Below are 19,703 nucleotides of genomic sequence, written 5' to 3' on the forward strand. Positions count from 1 at the left end.
AGGAATGTCTGCAGCACACCGTGTCTCTGTTTTGGGCAGCTCAGCTGCTGTGGACGTGCCGACCCTCAGCATGGTCTGAGCCACAGGTTGTGGCCACACTTTCAGTCTTCGTCTTTCATGAGGCATCTTTGGTGCCCCTTCTCCCCAGAAGTCCTGTAGATGATGTAGCATCTCAGCCTGGTGGATATGCAGGTTTGCTGGGCTTTGAGGCTAAGAAGTGGGCCTTGTGGATGCCAGTTGGTGCATGTGCTTCGAAAAGCTACATTTATAGTCAGGAGATTGGCTTCTTAGCAGATATTTTAGCTGGAGTCTTTTGTTGTTGTTGTTGTTGTTTGGACAAGTAAATCTTGTTGAAGGCCATGGGTAATTGTATAAGCAGTTTGCTGTGTCCAGGGAATAAGTTCTTCCTGAGAGGGTGGAACAAGGCTTCTGTGATGCCACATGGGATGCAGGGAAGGGTGTCATGGTTCCCAAACATCAGTGGGAGTAGCTGGACGTCTCCTGGCTGAGCAGGGGCCAGCAGTCAGTGGGCTACAAGGAGGGTCAGCTGTTGTCCCTGAAGCCCAGGCCTGCGTGTCCCACTATTGGCATACAACCAAAGCACATGACAGCAGCTGCTCTGCAGGACTGGGTCAGGTTCTGTTTGCAGTTCTTAGCTGCTCAGCAAAGGGAAGCACGCAGTGGGCTCCTGCCCTCACAGTTTTTAGACAGCCTTGTAAAGAATGCATGCCCCTTGATTATCACCTGGTACATTTCCACTAGGTTGATATCTTAAGTATAACTTGGGAGGCTGAAGCTAGAAGGTCATTTGAGACCAGCATAGGCAACATAGACCCTGTTTGAAAAAAAAAAGTCTGTGCATTGGGATCCAAAGACACCCTGAATAGCACAAACTGCACAGAAGCAGGGATGGACCACTCACTTTTGACTCCTGAACTTACTAATCCTGTGAGGTGTGTGTTTTTCTGAGATTTTGCTATCATTATATTCTCAGCAAACTTCACCTGTCCCAAATGATCACATTGTACTGCTCCAGGTGAGAGGGTGAAGGAGCAGGTCTGTGAATATGCTCAGTATGGTTGGGGGCATGGGTCATGCAAAAGTCAGCATCTTCTCTGGGTGGATCTGAGCAGACCTGCAGGTACCCAACCCTACCTCTAGGGCATCTGAAGTCCCAGAGCACAAGGACACAGGTAGATTGAGCTTGCTTTCCTTGAGGGAGGCCAGAGAAGTGTCTGACCTCCTGGTGTGGTTTCTGTCACTGTGTGGACATTGTCACAGGAAGCAGCACCCCTAGGGATACAGGCAAGGTGCAGTGCATGGGCACAGTGAGATCATGATAAAACCTCCACACTCTGACTCAGCCACTCACCATGGCCCTGAGCCATTGCTGCTGGGGTGAGACTGTCTCCCCTGGCACTGCACAGCCAGTACAGTTCAAGTTCTGTCTGAAATTTTCTTTCTCAGATTTGTACATTACAGCTTGTTTAGAAACTAGGTGGTGGTGGTCTACGGAATTCAGGGAGTTTTGCTGTGAGTTGTAAAACGGGTGGATGTCACTGCCGCCTACAGTCTTGTCACATAAAACGCCTAAGTCAGCATTCTCAGCAAGTCACAAATTTAGTTTTAAAAGGCATTCTAAGATACTTTTTAAAGAACTTGCTAGAAGTTGTTTAACAGAAGACTCTGGGTAAGAGAATGGCAGAATGGTCATGGGGACTAAGGTGATCAGAGGGATGTACTGTCAAGAGCTAAACCTGCAAACCAGCTGAAGACCAGTCTTCAGTGACAGACGATGTGTGATCCACTGAGGCCATTTTCTTAGAGTTATCACCCACTTCTAGAGGGTCAGACATTGGCCATGAGAGCCAGTTCAGTCCTGCAGAAAGGGGCTTCTTGGATTTGTGGAAAGGAAAACTCCCCAGAAGAAAACCTCAGGCCCTTGCCTCCTGTAGTGATTCTCCATCCCCACACCAGGCCCTTGGTAAAGCTGTATCACACAGCTTGCATACGTGGGGAACCCTGAAACCACCTTGGCCCTGATCAGGGGCTTCCCCAGAATCATGAGGCATTGAGGACCCAGAGGCTTGCCCCTATCTCCATCACAGGAGAGCCACCACTGGGCAAGGAGGAGAGTGAGCCTTTGAACTCCTGAATCAGGCTTTAGGGTGCCTTTTTTCCCCATTCCACCTCTGTTCAGAGAAGCAGTGCAGTCTTTCTGATAGAGGTCAGCAAGGCGTTTTGTCACAGGTCAGAGGCGCCCAGGACTTGCTTGTTAGGAGGCGGCTAAGATGGAACAGCCGAGCTGTTACATCGTATCTTGTTAGTGCTCTGTGTTGATGCCTTTAGATGCCTCCAGCTCAGTCCATGTTGTGGTACTGCAAGGCTGGTACGCTCCTCGAAGCACCATGGCATGAAATGGAGGTTCCTAGAAGCAAGAAGAAAGGTACAGTACTGACAAGTTGGCCTTGATTTATTTATGTATTTTAAACTGTGTCTGCCATTTAATACCTGCACTGTTTGTTTGGAGGAGGGCTGGGAAGGAGGAGTTTAATTGCAGACACGTGTATTAACAGAGACCTGTCCAGTGTGGGATAGGTCAGCGGTGCTAAACCATCCTGCTGCCTTCTGTGTGTGGCACGAGGTTGGGAGGCTCAGGAGAAGCACCTGCAGGGAGCGAATGGTTGGTGGAGGCCGAGACTTAGACCCGATGGGCTGACAACAGGGCGTTTAAACTGTGTCTGTCACAGCTACTGCTCACAAAGGTGGGGTGGCATCAATGCTCCCAGCACTGTCCCTTCTCCCTCTCACAGGCCTTCCTGTTGCTCTCTAAGCTGTCGGGTGGAGTGCAGGGGCTCCATAAATGTTAGGTAAGGACCTGGGTTCTGAGGACTTGGCATGAAGTCTCCCCTCCCTTTCTCCCTCACCTGCTGCACAGAGAAGCAGGGTCCTGAACGGAAGAGGATCAAGAAGGAGCCTGTTGCCCGCAAGTCTGGGCTGCTGTTTGGCATGGGGCTGTCTGGGATCCGAGCTGGCTACCCACTTTCTGAGCGCCAGCAAGTGGCTCTCCTCATGCAGATGACAGCCGAGGAGTCTGCCAACAGCCCAGGTGAGCCTGCAGGTGCTGGTGGGTGGTCTCTGAGACTGGCAGGTACTGGTTATATTGATGGTGGGTCCTATGCAGATCCCTTCACCTCATGAAAATGGTCAGGTTCTGGAGGTTTCCACAAAGCCATACCATCTTCAGTAATGTCCTGCCTTTTCCCTCCTTGGCCTGCAGTAGACACAACACCAAAGCACCCTTCCCAGTCTACAGTGTGTCAGAAGGGGACGCCCAACTCTGCCTCAAAAACCAAAGATAAAGTGAACAAGAGAAACGAGCGAGGAGAGACCCGCCTCCACCGAGCCGCCATCCGGGGGGATGCCCGGCGCATCAAGGAGCTTATCAGTGAGGGCGCGGATGTGAATGTCAAGGACTTCGCAGGTAAGCACTTGCGCTCCTGGCCAGCTTGTCCTTTCCTTCCTGAGGTAGGTCAGGTGTACACCCTAAGCCCTGGAGGGGGCTGCCCTGCATCGCACTGTGGGTCAGTGAGGGATGTAGTTGGTCCTGTGCCCAACCACACACACACACACACACACACACACACACACAACAACAACATGGTTTGTGTTTCTGAGGAGCAATTAGTGCCTCTGGGAAGTATTTCAAACTAGAATCATTTTCTTGGATTTTGTTACTTTTAAGAGAACTGAGGAGTTTGAAGTATTTTCTCTGCTGTGTGTCAGCCCCAAGTCCAAGCTGTGTTGTTTAGGAAGTAACTGTCATCCTAGCAGGGGGCGTGTTGTACTGCCAACTGAGTGCTCAGGCGTGTGCCCACATTGAGGTGTGAGGACACACCCTCACCCACCTAATTTGCTGCAGAAAATTGAATGAGGAGGCAGGACAGGTCACCTTTTTTACATTAAGAACTGAAAGCACCTCCCCAGACCTGATCCATGGCCAGGCCTTGTTTATTGTAGGGCTGAGTCCAGTGCTGCCTTCTTTTTTTGCATGAAATGCAGTCCACCATGACGCACTGCCACACCATCCAGAGCTGAGTGCTTACGGTGGAGGGAGAGCAGGAGGCAAGTGAGACAGACAGGCTTCATGTGGGACCCCAGGTCTCTCCTGCTAGTTATCTGGCCCCTGCCTAATTCAGTGTCATACTTTAAAGCAATTTCCATGTGAAGCTTTTCTGAGATGCTGACACTCTTGGGGGAGGTGAATCCTGCTCTCACTGGTGTGTGTGGTCACTCTGTCTGATGGTAGAGTTGTGGCTTCCTGGGGGTACTGCCTGCCAGGGGTGCCTCCCTTCCATGGCCTGAGCCCAGGAGCATCCAGAAGAGCTCCTGTAGCAGCCAGCCCTGAAGTCCTCAGTAGCAATCCCAGTCTCGGTTTTCCTGTTTCCAAAATGAGAGGGTTTTCTTTTGCTGCGTTGATTGATGAGTAGGCTTAAGGCTCTTGTTTGTTACAGTGTGTGTCCACAGATTTTTCTACCCTTATTAGGGTTATTGTCACAGTCTGTTAATCTGCAAATTTATCTGTGGTGAAAATGAGGCACCACAGTAAGGAAAATTTAGGACTTGTCTGAGCCATAAGTGCAGGGTGGCTTCCCTCCCTGATCCCTGGTCATGTAACACATTTCAGTCAGGAGTGAGGCTCTTGAGGGTTACATAACAAGTGTCCTAAGTGTCTGTTTCCAGGCTGGACAGCGCTGCACGAGGCGTGCAACCGGGGCTACTATGACATCGCCAAGCAGCTGCTGGCCGCAGGTGCGGAGGTGAACACCAAGGGCCTGGATGATGACACACCTTTACATGATGCTGCCAACAACGGGCACTACAAGGTTGGCATCTCCCTGCGCCCCTCTGTCCTCTGACTTCTGGACCATTCTACAGCTTCATGTTTCTCTATCTTAGCTAGCCTTCCTGTTACTGGGTTCTGAGAAGTAAGTTGAATCCCCACCCCCAAAGGCCTAGCTGTCTCCTGTGCCTGTCCCCACCTTTCTTGCACTGGACAGCTTCTCACAGATTTGACAGTAATCACCACTATAGCACATGTACAGTGTCATCCCTCAGCCACTTAGGTCTGGCTGATTTAGCAGGTGGATAGCCCAATAGAAAGGGTAGCAGCATGAGTTGATGCCAGCTCCCTGACATCATCACTGTGACACTGCTCCACCTGGAAGGCAGATCCAGAAGTCTGGGATGAGAGTCAAGATTAGACCATTGTGACAGGTCAGGGGCTCAGCCTCCTGGGGAAAGGGCTGCCTCCAAGTCTAGAGATACACAGAATGTGCCAGACACACTTCATCCTGGAGAGCAGGATGCAGAGGTCACCATGGTCTCATTGATATCATTATCCAAGCCCCAATCCAGAGACTGGACCGTGACCATCATGGTGAGGGCCATGGTGTCTTACCATGCAAACCACTTCCACCCATGTTCATAGTACTGAAAAGCAGACCCTACCTGGCCATTTTCAGAAGATGCCAGGAACCTGTATCATTTAAGACCCAAAGAACACAGCAGGACACAGTGAATCGTTACAGGGAGAGGGCTCTGTGTTAAGATTTTGGAGATAACTGGGAAACTCAAATTTGAATATGATTTCATATTTGATGTCAAAGAGTTACTGTTAAATTTTTAGGTGAGGCAATGGCATTGTGGTTTGTTTTGTGTACTTTTCTAAAGACTGTGTTAGAGAAACATACTGAAAAAGTTTGTGTGATGTCTGAGAATTGCTAAAGAGTACCTAGCAGTGGGCAGTATGGGTGAGGTGAGACTGGCGGGGAGCGGGAAGAAGATGGAATGAGGGGGTGCGGGGTAATGGGGGAGCCATCACCTGAATCTCTATACTTCTGTCACAGTCCATCTTTTTTTATTATGGAAAACGTCATAAGCTATGGGAACGCAGTGAAGTGGGCAGGACCGTGACCTCTCATGGGGGAGGTCATCTGAGGTGGTTTGGCAAGCAGCTTAGTAGCTTCTTCTTTCTGGGTGCAGGAGATGAAACACGTGCAGATACAGGAGGCCTAAGAGGGTGTTGGTCTGCATCACTGGCCCTAGGGGAAGGCCACGGCTCAGGAAGTTGGTATCTTCTGACAGCAGGGGACTGAGACGTTGGTCTCCTGAGACGTTGGTGCCAGAAAGAACCAAGTTCTGCTCTCAGCCCTCACAATGAAGGAAGAAAGGAGAGAGCTAGTTTTACCCCTTGTTATTAACCAAGTCAGTGAGGCTCATTTCTCCAGACTCTGAGGCAGGTCATGGTGATTTGTCACAGCAGCAGTAGAAAACTCATACACATAAAAACTCTGTGCTTATGACACAGTGCAAAACAGACTGTGAGTAATAAGAGTGTATGTTAAACTTGACCTCAGACCGGACTAAAGTTGAGGTTAGATTTAATGTTCGCACTTGAGTTCAGCAAGTTGCTGTTTTAGAAATATGAAACACGGTTTGCGGATTATAAACAATTGAACCGACCTGTTGCAATGTCACCTAAAATGTCTGTCACCCATGTAACCATCCTTATGCATGTAAAATCAAGCAAGGAAGAGATTATCTTATTTTCTAATGTAAATGAAAATAAATAAATAAGCTTGCAGAAACTTGGTCTTTGTTTCCTCTATTCTGTGCACCCCTGTCCCTCAAAACAACCCCAAACTACCAGAGCCCTACACACCCATCCACGGGCCCGCATGTTAATCAGCTTGCTGTTGGCGGGAGGTGAGCCATTTTGAGAAGATTCCAGAGACATGACTAAGTTGTGCAAAGGAGAAATGGAGGAAATGCAAAGAAGGCAAAGCGCTTCTGCCCTCACTGAAGAGGACAGCCTGTTCGGCACCCAGAGACCCTCCTTCAGGGACTGCACATGGCACCTACACCAGAGCCTCAGGGCTATTCATTCACGCACGCAGTTCTTGGATGGGCTATAGTTTCACACAGGAATGACAGCATAGTTGTGTTTCTCACACAATCTCTAAGGTGTTTGTTATGTTTTGTAGGTGGTGAAGTTGTTATTACGGTATGGCGGAAACCCTCAACAAAGCAACAGGAAAGGCGAGACGCCATTGAAAGTAGCCAACTCCCCAACGATGGTGAATCTCCTGTTAGGCAAAGGCACATACACTTCCAGTGAGGAGAGCTCCACTGGTAAGTGCAAGTGCAGGCTGGGTGGGTTGGGGAGCCACCACGCAGGGTTGCCATGAGCCTCACTGCTGATATACCTGCAGTCAGTCTGTCTGCTGAGATACCAGCCCTGTCTTTCACACCTCTGTAGGTCTCTTCTGTCCATGGTTGGGCAGATGACTAAACCAAGTGAAGTGCTTCCCCCGAAATGGAACCAATCTCCTCTCCTGGGTGGACACACATCCAGGGGCTTTTCCTTTCACAGCTGCAGAGCATCCCAGGCATGTGTTAGCAGAGTGGTCTAAACTACCTGACATCTTCCTTCCTATCCCAACAGAGAGCTCTGAAGAGGAGGATGCCCCATCATTTGCACCGTCTAGCTCTGTCGATGGCAATAACACGGACTCTGAGTTTGAAAAGGGCCTGAAGCTCAAGACTAAGAATCCAGAGCCACAGAAAACTGTTACTCCTGTCAAGGATGAATATGAGTTTGACGAGGATGATGAGCAGGACAGGGTTCCTCCTGTGGATGACAAGCACTTGCTAAAGAAGGACTACAGGAAGGAAACTAAGTCAAACAGCTTCATTTCAATACCCAAAATGGAAGTGAAGAGTTACACAAAAAATAACACGCTTGCACCAAAGAAGGCGGCCCATCGCATCTTGTCAGACACGTCCGATGAGGAGGACGTAACTGTTGCTGTAGGGGCCGGAGAGAAGTTGAGGCTTTCGGCACACACCATGCTGCCCAGTAGTAAGGCAAGAGAGTCTTCCAGTTCCAGGCAGCAGAAGGAAAAAAATAAAGTGAAAAAGAAGCGAAAGAAAGAAATAAAAGGCAAAGAAGTACGGTTTGGAAAGAGGAATGACAAGTTCTGTTCTTCTGGGTCAGAAAGTGAGTCCTCAGAGAGTGACGAGGATGATGGAGACTCCGTGGGGAGCTCAGGCTGCCTCAAGGGTTCCCCACTGGTGCTGAAGGACCCCTCCCTGTTCAGCTCACTGTCTGCCTCCTCCACCTCATCACATGGCAGCACAGTGGCCCAGAAGCATAACCCCAGCCACACTGACCAGCACGCCAAACACTGGCGCACGGACAATTGGAAAGCCATCTCTTCCCCAGCCTGGTCTGAGGTCAGCTCTTTGTCAGACTCCTCAAGGACGGGACTAACAAGCGAGTCTGACTGTTCCTCTGAGGGCTCCAGCGTGGAGTCGCTGAAGCCTGCAAGGAGGAAGCAGGAACACCGCAAGAGGGGCAGCCTGCAGAGTGCTCAGCCCGAGAAGAGGAGCACCTTCCACCCCAGCACGGATGGCGCTGTCCCCAAGCTGGACAAGGAAGGGAAGGTCATCAAAAAACACAAGACAAAACACAAACACAAAAGTAAGGAAAAGGGGCAGTGCTCAGTCAGCCAGGAACTTAAACTGAAAAGCTTTACATATGAATATGAAGACTCCAAGCAAAAGCCAGATAAGGCCATCCTCTTAGACAATGACATTTCCACTGAAAATAAGTTGAAAGTGTTGAAGCACGACAGAGACCATCTTAAGAAAGAAGAGAAACTTGGCAAGATGAAGTCAGAGGAAAAAGAGTGGCTATTTAAGGATGAGGTCCTCAAGGTCTCCAAGGATGAGAAGGCACTGAAAAGAATCAAAGACATGAACAAAGACATTTGCAGGTCTTTCCGGGAAGAGAAAGACCGTTCCAGTAAAGCAGAAAGGGAGAAATCCTCGAAGGAAAAGTCTCCCAAGGAGGAGAAACTGAGATTGTACAAAGAGGAGAGGAAGAAAAAATCCAAAGACCGACCCTCCAAGTTGGAAAAGAAGAATGACATGAAAGAGGACAGGGTTTCCAAGGAGAAGGAGAAGGTGTTCAAAGATGACAAAGAAAAACTCAAAAAGGAAAAGGCATACAGGGAAGATGCTGCTTTTGATGAATATTGTAACAAAAATCAATTTCTAGAGAATGAGGACACCAAATTCAGTCTTTCTGATGATCAGCAAGATAGGTGGTTTTCCGACCTGTCTGATTCCTCCTTTGATTTCAAAGGGGAGGACAGCTGGGACTCTCCAGTCACAGACTACAGGGACATCAAGAGTGACTCAGTAGCCAAACTTATCCTGGAAACAGTGAAAGAGGATAATAAGGAAAGGAAGCGGGACAATAAAGCCCGGGAAAAGCGAGACTTCAGAGACTCTTTCTTCCGAAAGAAAGACAGGGACTTTTTAGACAAGAACTCTGAGAAGAGGAGAGACCAAATAGAAAAGCATAAAAGCATCCCCAGCTATCTCTCTGAGAAAGACAAGAAAAGGAGAGAGTCTGCTGAAGGTGGGCGGGATAGGAGGGACCCCCTGGAGGGTTCCCGGGAGCGGAGGGATGGGCGTATGCGGCCTGATGAGGTGCACAGGGAGGACCTGAAGGAGTGTGGCTGCGAGACCACCTTCAAGGACAAGCCGGACTGTGACTTTGCCAAGAGCCTGGAGCCCTGGGAACGGCCCCATGCAGCACGAGAGAAGGAGAAGAAAGATGGTCTGGAAAAAGAAAGAAAGGAAAAGATGAGGACAGAAAAATACAAAGATAAGTCCAGTGAGAGAGACAGAAATGAGAAGTCCATCCTTGAGAAGTGTCAGAAGGACAAGGAATTTGATAAATGTTTTAAAGAAAAGAAAGATGGCAAGGAAAAGCATAAAGAGCTGCATGGCAAAGACAAAGACAGAAAAGTGTCACTTGACCAAGCGAGAGAGAAGAAGGAGAAAACATTCTCTGGAATCATCTCGGAAGACTTTTCTGAAAAAAAAGATGACAAAAAGGGAAAAGAAAAGAGCTGGTACATCGCCGACATATTCACAGACGAAAGTGAAGATGAGAAAGATGGTTACATGGCCAGTGGGTTCAAGGTTGGAGAGGCCAGTGAGGTGCAGAGAGTGGACAGCCTTCAAGAGAAGGAAGATGGGAGAGAGCCACATCCCTCAGACAGGCACAGGAAGTCCTCTTCTGACAGGCAGCATTCAGAGAAGCCAAGAGACAAAGAATCCAAGGAGAAGAAAAAGGACAGAGGTGCTGCCGAAGTCGGGAAGGACAAGAAGGAAAAGATCTTTGAGAAGCACAAAGAGAAGAAGGATAAAGAGTGTATGGAAAAATATAAGGACAGGAAAGACAGAGCTTCTGTCGACTCTGCCCAAGAAAAGAAAAATAAACAGAAACTCCCTGAGAAGGTGGAGAAGAAGCATTCTGGTGAAGACAAGGCCAAGAGTAAGCACAAGGATAAGCTAGAGAAAGAGCACTCCCGAGAGAGAAAGGCCTCTCGGGGCACTGAGGTGGAGAAGAGCCTGCTGGAGAAGCTGGAGGAGGAGGCTCTGCATGAATATCGAGAGGACTCCAATGACAAAATCAGTGAGGTTTCATCCGACAGCTTTGCAGACCGGGGCCAGGAGACAGGCCTGAGTACCCTCCTGGAGGTGTCCTTCTCAGAGCCGCCATTGGAGGACAAGACCAGGGAGAGCTCCTGTCTCGCAGACAAGCTGAGGGAGAAAGAAAGGCACAGGCACTCCTCATCATCCTCCAAGAAAAGCCACGAGCGGGAGCGAGCCAAGAAGGAAAAGGCTGAGAAGAAAGAAAAGAGTGATGACTACAAGGACAGCTGCAGCAGGAAGGACTCTAGCCAATACGAAAAGGACTTCTTGGATGCTGACACTTATGGGATTGCTTATACCACGAAAGCTGACATCGAAGAGGAGCTAGATAAAACCATTGAATTATTTTCTGCTGAAAAGAAAGACAGAAATGATTCTGAAAGAGAACCTTCCAAGAAAATAGAAAAGGAACTAAAGCCCTACGGATCTAGTACCATCAACATCCTGAAGGAGAGGAAGAAGAGAGAGAAGCACAGGGAGAAGTGGAGAGACGAGAAGGAGAAACACAGGGACAAGCATGCAGATGGGTTCCTGAGGCACCATAAGGATGAGCCGAAGCTCGTAGCCAAAGACAAGGACAACCCTCCAAACTCCTTCAAGGAGAAGTGCAAAGAGGAGACTTTAAAGCTCAGTGAGGCCAAGCTGAAGGAGAAGTTCAAGGAGAACACAGAGCGAGACAAGGGCGACCCTGTGAAGATGAGCAATGGGAATGAGAAGCTCCCATCCAGAGACCCAGGCAAGAAAGACACCAGGCCCCGGGAGAAGCTTCTAGGAGATGGCGACCTGATGATGACGAGCTTTGAGAGGATGCTGTCCCAAAAGGACCTGGAGATCGAGGAGCGGCACAAGCGGCACAAGGAGCGCATGAAGCAGATGGAGAAGATGAGGCACAGGTCTGGAGATCCCAAGCTCAAGGAGAAGATGAAGCCCATGGATGATGGGCGAAAGAAGAGCCTGGACATTCCTTCAAAAAAACCTCTGGGGCTGGACCCTCCTTTTAAAGACAGAAAGCCCAAGGAATCAACTCCCTTGCTGCCCACCGCCGAAAGCAAGCCACATACAGGACCAGGTGCAGAGTCCAAAGACTGGCTAGCTGGGCCACCACTGAAGGAAGTCCTGCCTGCATCACCCCGGCCTGAGCAGGGCCGGCCCACTGGGGTGCCCACCCCCACCTCTGTTGTGTCATGCCCCAGCTATGAGGAAGTGATGCACACGCCCAGGACCCCATCCTGCAGCGCTGACGATTACCCCGACCTGGTGTTCGACTGCGCTGACTCCCAACACTCAATGCCTGTCTCCACCACGTCCACCAGCGCCTGCTCCCCGCCCTTTTTTGACAGATTCTCTGTGACCTCCAGTGGGGTTTCTGAAAACCCAGGTCAGACACCCACGAGGCCAGTCTCTGCCAGTTTGTACCGCTCAATCTCTGTGGACATCAGGAGGACCCCCGAGGAGGAATTTAGTGTTGGGGACAAGCTGTTCAGGCAGCAGAGTGTCCCTGCGGCCTCCAGTTTTGACTCCCCAGTGCAGCACTTACTAGAGGACAAGGCTCCTCTGCCTCCTGTTCCCACAGAGAAATTTGCCTGCCTGTCCCCAGGGTATTACTCCCCAGACTACGGTATCCCCTCACCCAAGGCAGACACTTTGCACTGCCCACCAACCACTGTGGTTAACACCACACCATCCCCAGAGGGTGTCTTCTCCAGCCTACCAGCAAAGTCCTCCCCTTCCCCCAGGGGCGAGTTGCTAGCCCCAACCATTGAAGGGGCCCTGCCTCCAGACCTGGGCCTCCCTCTGGATGCCACAGAGGACCAGCAGGCCACAGCTGCCATCATCCCCCCAGAGCCCAGCTACTTGGAGCCCCTGGACGAGGGCCCCTTCAGCACTGTCATCACAGAGGAGCCTGTCGAGTGGGCCCACCCTACCACTGAGCAGGCCCTTTCTTCCACCTTAATTGCGAGTGCCTCCGAAAACTCTGTCAGTTGGCCTGTGGGCCCTGACCTTCTGCTAAAGTCTCCACAGAGGTTCCCAGAATCCCCAAAACATTTCTGCCCCACAGAATCCCTCCACCCCACGGCCCCAGGCCCCTTCAGTGCTGCCGAGCCACCGTACCCTGTTTCTCCAGTATCTTACCCTTTGCCGGCTACTGAGCCAGGCCTGGAAGAAGTCAAAGGTGACGGGGCAGGAGCAGTCCCAGCTGCCATGTCTGCTGCAGAAGGAGCCGCTCCATACACTGCTCCTGCCAGGCTGGAATCCTTCTTTGGCAACTGTGAGTCACTTCCGGATACACCCCTTGACACAACCCCCGAGTCCACGTGCGTCACTACTGTGGCTCAGGTGGAGGCTCTGGGGCCTCTGGAGAGCAGCTTCCTAGAGAGCGGCCATAGCCTACCCACCCTCGGCCAGGTGGAGCCAGGGCCCTGGCACGACGCCTTTGTCAGCCCCGAGGATGATCTGGACCTGGGGCCCTTCTCACTGCCAGAGCTCCCTCTCCAGGCCAAAGACACTTCAGACGTTGAGGCAGAAGCTGTGGAGGGAATTCCCATTCCTCCAGAAGAGAGCCCTCTGGGAGCCACAGAAGTCCTCAGTGGTGAGGGTGTCTCCACACTAGTGGCTGAGGGACAGCCAGCACCATCTGAGCAGTCACCCTCCCAGCCCCACACCGAGCCCGAGCCCTCAGAAGGGCCGAAGACACATGTAGCTGCAGAAGCCATGGCAGAAGTAGAGACTGTGGCAGACAAGAGGGCCCCTGAGGACTCTAACTCCAGCTTGGTGCCTGTGCCTGGGCCCCCTGAACAGTGTCCCATGAGGGGTAATGAGGAGACAGAGACTGAAGATCCCTGTGCCACTCCCCACTGTGTGCCTGATGGCCCTAGTGTGGATGGCGTAACACAGGCACTTGACAGCGCCGAGGCCACTCATGCCACTGCCCCTGTCCCTCCTCCTGTCCCTGCCCCTGCAGAAGGGCCCCCAGGCAGTGTCCAGCCAGAGGCCACAGATCCGGAGCCTAAGCCTATGGCCGAAACCCCTAAGAACCCCAAGGTGGAGGAGGTCCCTCAGCGCATGACCAGGAATCGGGCCCAGATGCTGGCTAGCCAGAGCAAGCAGAGCACACCCCCTCCAGAGAAGGAACCAGCGCCTGCCCCTGCCTCCAGAGCCAAGGGCCGAGCCTCTGAGGAGGAGGATGCCCAGGCTCAGCACCCCCGCAAGCGCCGTTTTCAGCGCTCCAGCCAGCAGCTGCAGCAGCAGCTGAATACATCCACACAGCAGACACGGGAGGTCATCCAGCAGACACTGGCTGCCATCGTGGATGCCATCAAGCTGGACGCCATCGAGCCCTACCACAGTGACAGGTCCAACCCATACTTTGAGTACCTTCAGATCAGAAAGAAGATCGAAGAAAAGCGCAAGATCCTCTGCTGCATCACACCGCAGGCGCCCCAGTGCTATGCCGAGTACGTCACCTACACGGGGTCCTACCTCCTGGACGGCAAGCCCCTCAGCAAGCTGCACATCCCCGTGGTGAGTTCCCCAATGTCTGCATAGGCAGGAGCTGTGTTCACACCTTTAGGGTCAGTGTCTCTGGTCACCAGCAGCCCAGTCCTCAGTCCCATACACCCAGCTCCTCCCCACAACCATGCACCTGCTCTGCAGATCAGGGTCCTTATCTAGCACTGTCCCTGCAGTCTCTGGCCTCGCCACATCCTCCTCCTGCTGAAGCTCATCTGCCCAGCTCCCTTCCTTCCTGCTGCTATCTCCTGTCAACTCCCCTTTCACAGTGAAAGGCCTCAACTGACTTGTCCTTGTCTCAGCCGTTACCCCTGCTGTTGTAGTTCCTACATTTCACTGCAGCCCCAAATACCCTCCTTCCTGCATCTTTCCTTGGGCTTCTAGGACACCAGTGGCTGCTGTGCTCCACTTGGCAGACCTGACTGCTGGCCCTGCCTTGCTTCTGTGTCTTCAGCAGGGTCCTCTGGTAAAGCTCCACCATGCACACCAAAATCTCTTGCAGCCCTCCTCCTTGGGCAGCTTAGAAGCAGCTCAGAACCAGCCTCCTTTCCCCTGGTCTTGCCACATCTGGGCTGACCACATTTCCTGCTAGTTGGATCCTGCCCAGGTGGGCTGCTTCCTCCTGCTCTCTGAGGTCTTCCTCCACACCAGAGGCAAAATGAGCCCCTTTCCACCTCCCTATCCTCAAGTGTCTCCTCCACAGCTGACTCCACTCTGACACAACCATCTCACCCTTGAAGAAAAGGCCAGGCTTCTCTGTGTCGTGTTTCTCAACCTTGATTGGTTCTGTCCTGGCAGTAGAGCCAAGGCTTGTCTTTCTGGGGACCCAGCTGCACGAAGCATGAGGTCTAGGAGGAAATTTCTAGTCCTAAGGGAAGGACCATGCTGCACTTGTTTCTTTGGAGGCACTCTTGGACTGAAGCCCACCTAAGCAGGAGGTGTACCCACCTGACAACCCTTCAAGTGTGAGGGGGGCTTCCAAAGGGCAAGGGTACAAACCATGCTAGAGCCCTTGGATTCCCCTGAGGATAATCCATGCACAGCCAGCTTGACAGTAGGTGGCAGTGTGGGCTACTACATTCATAAAAATCTGGCCTAAGGTTTCTATTCAGTAAGGCTTTTTGTACTTTGTTCTTTTAAGTTTTCATATCAAAACAGAATGACAGGGCTGCTATAGAAAATCTGGAAAATAGAGAAAAAGCAAAAGCAAAAAAAAGGACCAATGTAACCCTGTCACTAAGCTGATCCCTGGTAGTGTTTTGTCAGACTCCATCCATGTCCCAAATACCTTTTAGATGCAGTAGGCAGGATCAGGCTGATACGTCAGGTGTCTTGTATGCCCAGCTTCTTATGCTGTTGCTGGGTCCCTTGCCAGGCACAAGCACCAAACCCCCTACCTGGTATCACCTTAGAGTTGTGTTGTTGGAAAGAAATTTGACATCCAGGGGCTAAGCCTATGAAGGGATGTAATGGGTGAAGTCTGCAGACCAAAATGTGGGTGAACTTTCAACTTTTAACTAATTTTGGATTAATAGAGAAGTCCAAAGTTGAACTGCATAGCGTGCCCAAGGCTCCGTGACACCATTGCTTGATGTTGGGCTTAGCTGTGAGTGGGTCTGTGGCAGGTGTACCACAGTCAGAACCTGAGTCCTGGCACATCACACAGGGTTCTTGGTTGCAGATGTCTGGTTACTGGTGACCAACCTAGAACACCAGCTCGGGCTCCCCTATAGGTAGTTACCTTAGTTCATGCTATCTGCATGATCCTCTCCTCAGACCTTTGTCCTCAGTGTCACCCTTGGGTGACTGTTGTTCTGTGGTCTTTCCTAGTGGTGCTGGGCTTTTGTTTCCTCTTTCCAGTATGTTTGGTGACTAGAGTTCTTCAGTCAGGAGGAGCTGCCCCTCAGCCTGTTGTGGTCATCAGCATCGCCAGTGTTTGCTCTGGTGCAGAGAGTTCCAGCTTTGCACTGAGCACTGCCCCCCTATGCTGCAACACACCCCTTCTCTCCTGAGTACCAGGCCCCAGCCCTGCCATCACCATGTGCTCCTTCAGTGGACAGAGGCGGCAGCATGTGCCTGTCCTGGCCCTGTACATAGTCCACTTATTTGTTCCTGCTTTGGAAGCCTAACCCCATACTGACCTGATTTCTACCCAGCACAGTGGAAGCCTGGCCTCTCATTCATTCCTCTTTGTGTCTTCTTTTTCTGGGCATGGAAGACCTGATCCTCATTAGCTAGGATATGTTTACTTACTTGTTCCCCCTTGCTCCTGACCCATGAGAGACACCTCCAGTGGTTTAGCGTGTGTGGTATGTGCGCTGCTGGTATCCCAGAACCTCTTCCCCAACAGACAGCCATGCTCAGGTACTGGTATCCATGTTCCATTTTGAGGGATAATGGACTCTTTTTGGACCCCACTGGTCTACCCAGTCCCTCCTACTGCCCCAACATTCCTGCTTTACCTCTTTGACATGGATGGGTACTCACACCTGTCCACCTCCCCTCTTCACACAAGGGGCCACGCACCTTTGGGTATATTATACCCTGCCTTTTCACTTCATTCTTTGTAAGGCAAAGTTCGAATGCAGCTCCCCAATGTGGTGTCCCAGAAATCACCTGGTATGGGTGGGTGCTGGGCAGAACCTGTCCCAATGTAAGCTGCTCTTAGTTCAGTCCCACTGACCCCAACCTTCCCTTGCACCTGCAGATTGCACCTCCTCCTTCCCTTGCGGAACCCCTGAAGGAATTGTTCAAGCAGCAGGAGGCCGTACGAGGGAAACTACGTCTGCAGCACAGCATCGAGCGGGTAAGTGAAGCCCCCAAGCGAGCGAGTGAACAAGCAGCAAGCCTGGTGCTCGCACTCAACTGCTCCTTTCTTCCAGGAGAAGCTAATTGTGTCCTGCGAGCAGGAGATCCTGCGGGTTCATTGCCGGGCAGCCAGGACCATTGCCAACCAGGCAGTGCCCTTCAGTGCGTGCACAATGCTCCTGGACTCTGAGGTATACAACATGCCTCTGGAAAGCCAGGTCAGTGGCTCTCCCAAAACGGGGATGCACGTTGTCCCTTTTCCCCAGAACTCCCTCCCAAGAAGAGTTGGTGAGGTCTCCTGCATCAGGCAGTGTAGCAGGAAGCAGCCACACTGCACAAATCCAAGCCCTGCTCATTCACCTGTCAGACAATTAGACTAGGGCTTCTGTACGCATGCCCTGCTGCATGGTGCCCGGGTGGCTTCAGAAAAGACAAGAGGTAGGAGTGGAGCATAGACAAAACCATCAGACCACTGGGTTTGGTTTCTTTAGTTCCTCTAAGGCACTGTGCACACAGATAAGATGAGCAGTCCCCTCTGCCCTCTCACTGTGCCCTCTCACATCACCATGGTGGCAGTGTACTGTTTAAACTTGCAGCCCCTGTCTACAGCTGAGAGTAGCCAGAGCTGGCATGATGGTAGCCCTAGGTCAGTGGGGATAACCGCAGCAAGGAGCTCACATCCCCCATGAGGCCAGCACTGTTGGGCAAGTCTTGTTGCCTTCGGTGGTCACGAGAGCTGCACTGTCCACATTACCTCCAGGGAATACTTGCTGTCCCAACCGAGTGGAACGCAAGGCTCATCACCAGGACCCACCCTCTTCCCAGGGAGCTCAGCTGGAGACTCCAGCCTTTGGGGACATTCACCCCTTGACTGTGGCTCTCCTGTGCCAATCCCTCACCCTCTGAGCCCCAGACTCCCACAGGCATTGTTCTGAGATCACCCTGCGCAGGCTGCAGTGTGGCCTCCACTGCCCCCATGAGCAGTCCCTTCTTTTTCATTATTCCTATGTGCATACAAGGCTTGGGTCATTTCTCCCCCCTGCCCCCACCCCCTCCCTCTTCCCCCCCCCACCCCTCACTATAAGGCAGAAACTATTTTGCCCTTATCTCTAATTTTGTTGTAGAGAGAGTATAAGCAATAATAGGAAGGAACAAGGGGTTTTGCTGGTTGAGATAAGGATAGCTATACAGGGCATTGACTCACATTGATTTCCTGTGCGTGGGTGTTACCTTCTAGGTTAATTCTTTTTGATCTCACCTTTTCTCTAGTTCCTGGTCCCCTTCTCCTGTTGCCTTCAGTTGCTTTAAGGTATCTGCTTTAGTTTCTCTGCATTGAGGGCAACAAATGCTATCTGGTTTTTTAGGTGTCTTACCTATCCTCACCCCTCCCTTGTGTGCTCTCGCTTTTATCATGGAGCAGTCCCTTCTTAACCTAGGCCCCTGCTCAGCATGCACTTGCCTAGAACTGGTTCCCTTCTCACTGTTCAGAACTTTGTGATAGGTCTCACCAGCTCCTAACAATAGCAGGACTTGCGCTACACAGTGATTCACTAGTTTTTAGTTAAAAATGTTTTTCAGTGCATTAAAGATCTTCCACTCTGGGAACATGCACACTCCATCTCACATGTGTAACAACAGGCTTTCTTTAAAGCAAAGCATTTGTCAGTAAGCTGTAAAACAGAAGGTTTAGTTGGGGAGCAGATGGTTATTTCAGGGATTGAATGTTTGAAGTATATTTTGCATCAAAGAAAAAATACTAATTTTTCAACAGTTTCCTGGACTGCTTTTGAAAGTCAAAGTCAACAGAAGGTCCCCAACTGAGTCTTTCCATATCCATATTTGATGTCAGACTCCGCACTCAGGTCATGGGAAGGCATGGGCCAGCTGTTCAAGAGCTATTAATGCACGCTACCCTGAGGTTTCTGGGAAGACCCAGTGAGCAAAGCTCAGCAGAGCCTACTACAGCACAGGCCAATCTCCTAGCTCCACTCCATCTTCTGTCCTGAGGGCACCCCTGCTTGCAAACCCATTTAATCATGGTAGAAATAAGGCAGTATGTGATGGTGAAGTGAGGGTTGTAGTCCATTAATCAAACTGCAGAGTGGAATCCAGGAAGGAGACTGATCCCAGGCCACTGAGGACCCTCACTTCCCATCTCAGACTTCTCACGTCTTTTTCAAAGAAGAAAAATTCGTTTTTGACAAGGGAAGAGATTGAAACAAATGGCATTTTTGCATGAACCTGTTTCTGTGTTCTTGAGTCTGTGAAATGGAGGCTGCAGTCTGAAAGACTTTGGTTGTTTCCCCCAGGATACGTGGCTTACTCAGAAAGCCCTACACAGCTATAGCTTTCCTCTGAGCCTTGGCAACCCCCTAGGAGGTCCTGAGTGAGTCTTTGGCCACCAGTACCTAGGAATACTTCCTCCCAAGACATTTTAGAATACCATCAGGAAGAAGGGCAGGATGGTCGTCGTTCTGTTCTCTGCTGGAGAAAAGACCAAGTGTTCAGTTTACCCTCTTACGCTCCCTCACACCTTCTTACAGGCACCTCTGTTTGATTTTACAGGGTGACGAGAACAAGTCTGTGCGAGATCGCTTCAATGCCCGCCAGTTCATCTCCTGGTTACAGGACGTGGACGACAAGTACGACCGTATGAAGGTGAGTGCTGCAGTGCCAGGGCTCTGTGGCCTACAGAAGCCCTTCCCAGTTGTGCTCAGTCCATTGAACTGAGGTCCCACTTCCCTTAGGTTCAGGTGTGTGTGGAATAGCTCCTGGAACTAACTGAACAAGACCCTGGGCTGGACAGTAAG

At 51.1% G+C, this 19,703-nt stretch overlaps 1 protein-coding gene across 8 annotated transcripts in view; it reads left to right on the forward strand.

The window, feature by feature from the left end:
- Ankrd11 (ankyrin repeat domain containing 11) overlaps window positions 1-19,703 on the forward strand; it is a 181,286-nt gene that overhangs the window by 158,657 nt on the left and 2,926 nt on the right. For 4 of the 8 annotated variants that reach the window (XM_074055464.1, XM_020173568.2, XM_020173567.2 and 1 more), the window contains exons 5-12: window positions 2,939-3,109; window positions 3,281-3,484; window positions 4,744-4,886; window positions 7,047-7,194; window positions 7,508-14,097; window positions 16,793-16,891; window positions 16,968-17,111; window positions 19,459-19,551. In XM_074055464.1, coding sequence (XP_073911565.1) covers window positions 2,939-3,109; window positions 3,281-3,484; window positions 4,744-4,886; window positions 7,047-7,194; window positions 7,508-14,097; window positions 16,793-16,891; window positions 16,968-17,111; window positions 19,459-19,551 — 7,592 coding nt within the window. Of the gene's footprint in view, window positions 1-2,349; window positions 2,447-2,938; window positions 3,110-3,280; window positions 3,485-4,743; window positions 4,887-7,046; window positions 7,195-7,507; window positions 14,098-16,792; window positions 16,892-16,967; window positions 17,112-19,458; window positions 19,552-19,703 lie in introns of all 8 variants that reach the window. The other 4 variants (XM_020173566.2, XM_020173577.2, XM_074055466.1 and 1 more) reach the window with 3 other exon arrangements.

This window comes from Castor canadensis, chromosome 15 (assembly GCF_047511655.1).
Source record: "Castor canadensis chromosome 15, mCasCan1.hap1v2, whole genome shotgun sequence".
Classification (NCBI taxonomy): domain Eukaryota; kingdom Metazoa; phylum Chordata; class Mammalia; order Rodentia; family Castoridae; genus Castor; species Castor canadensis.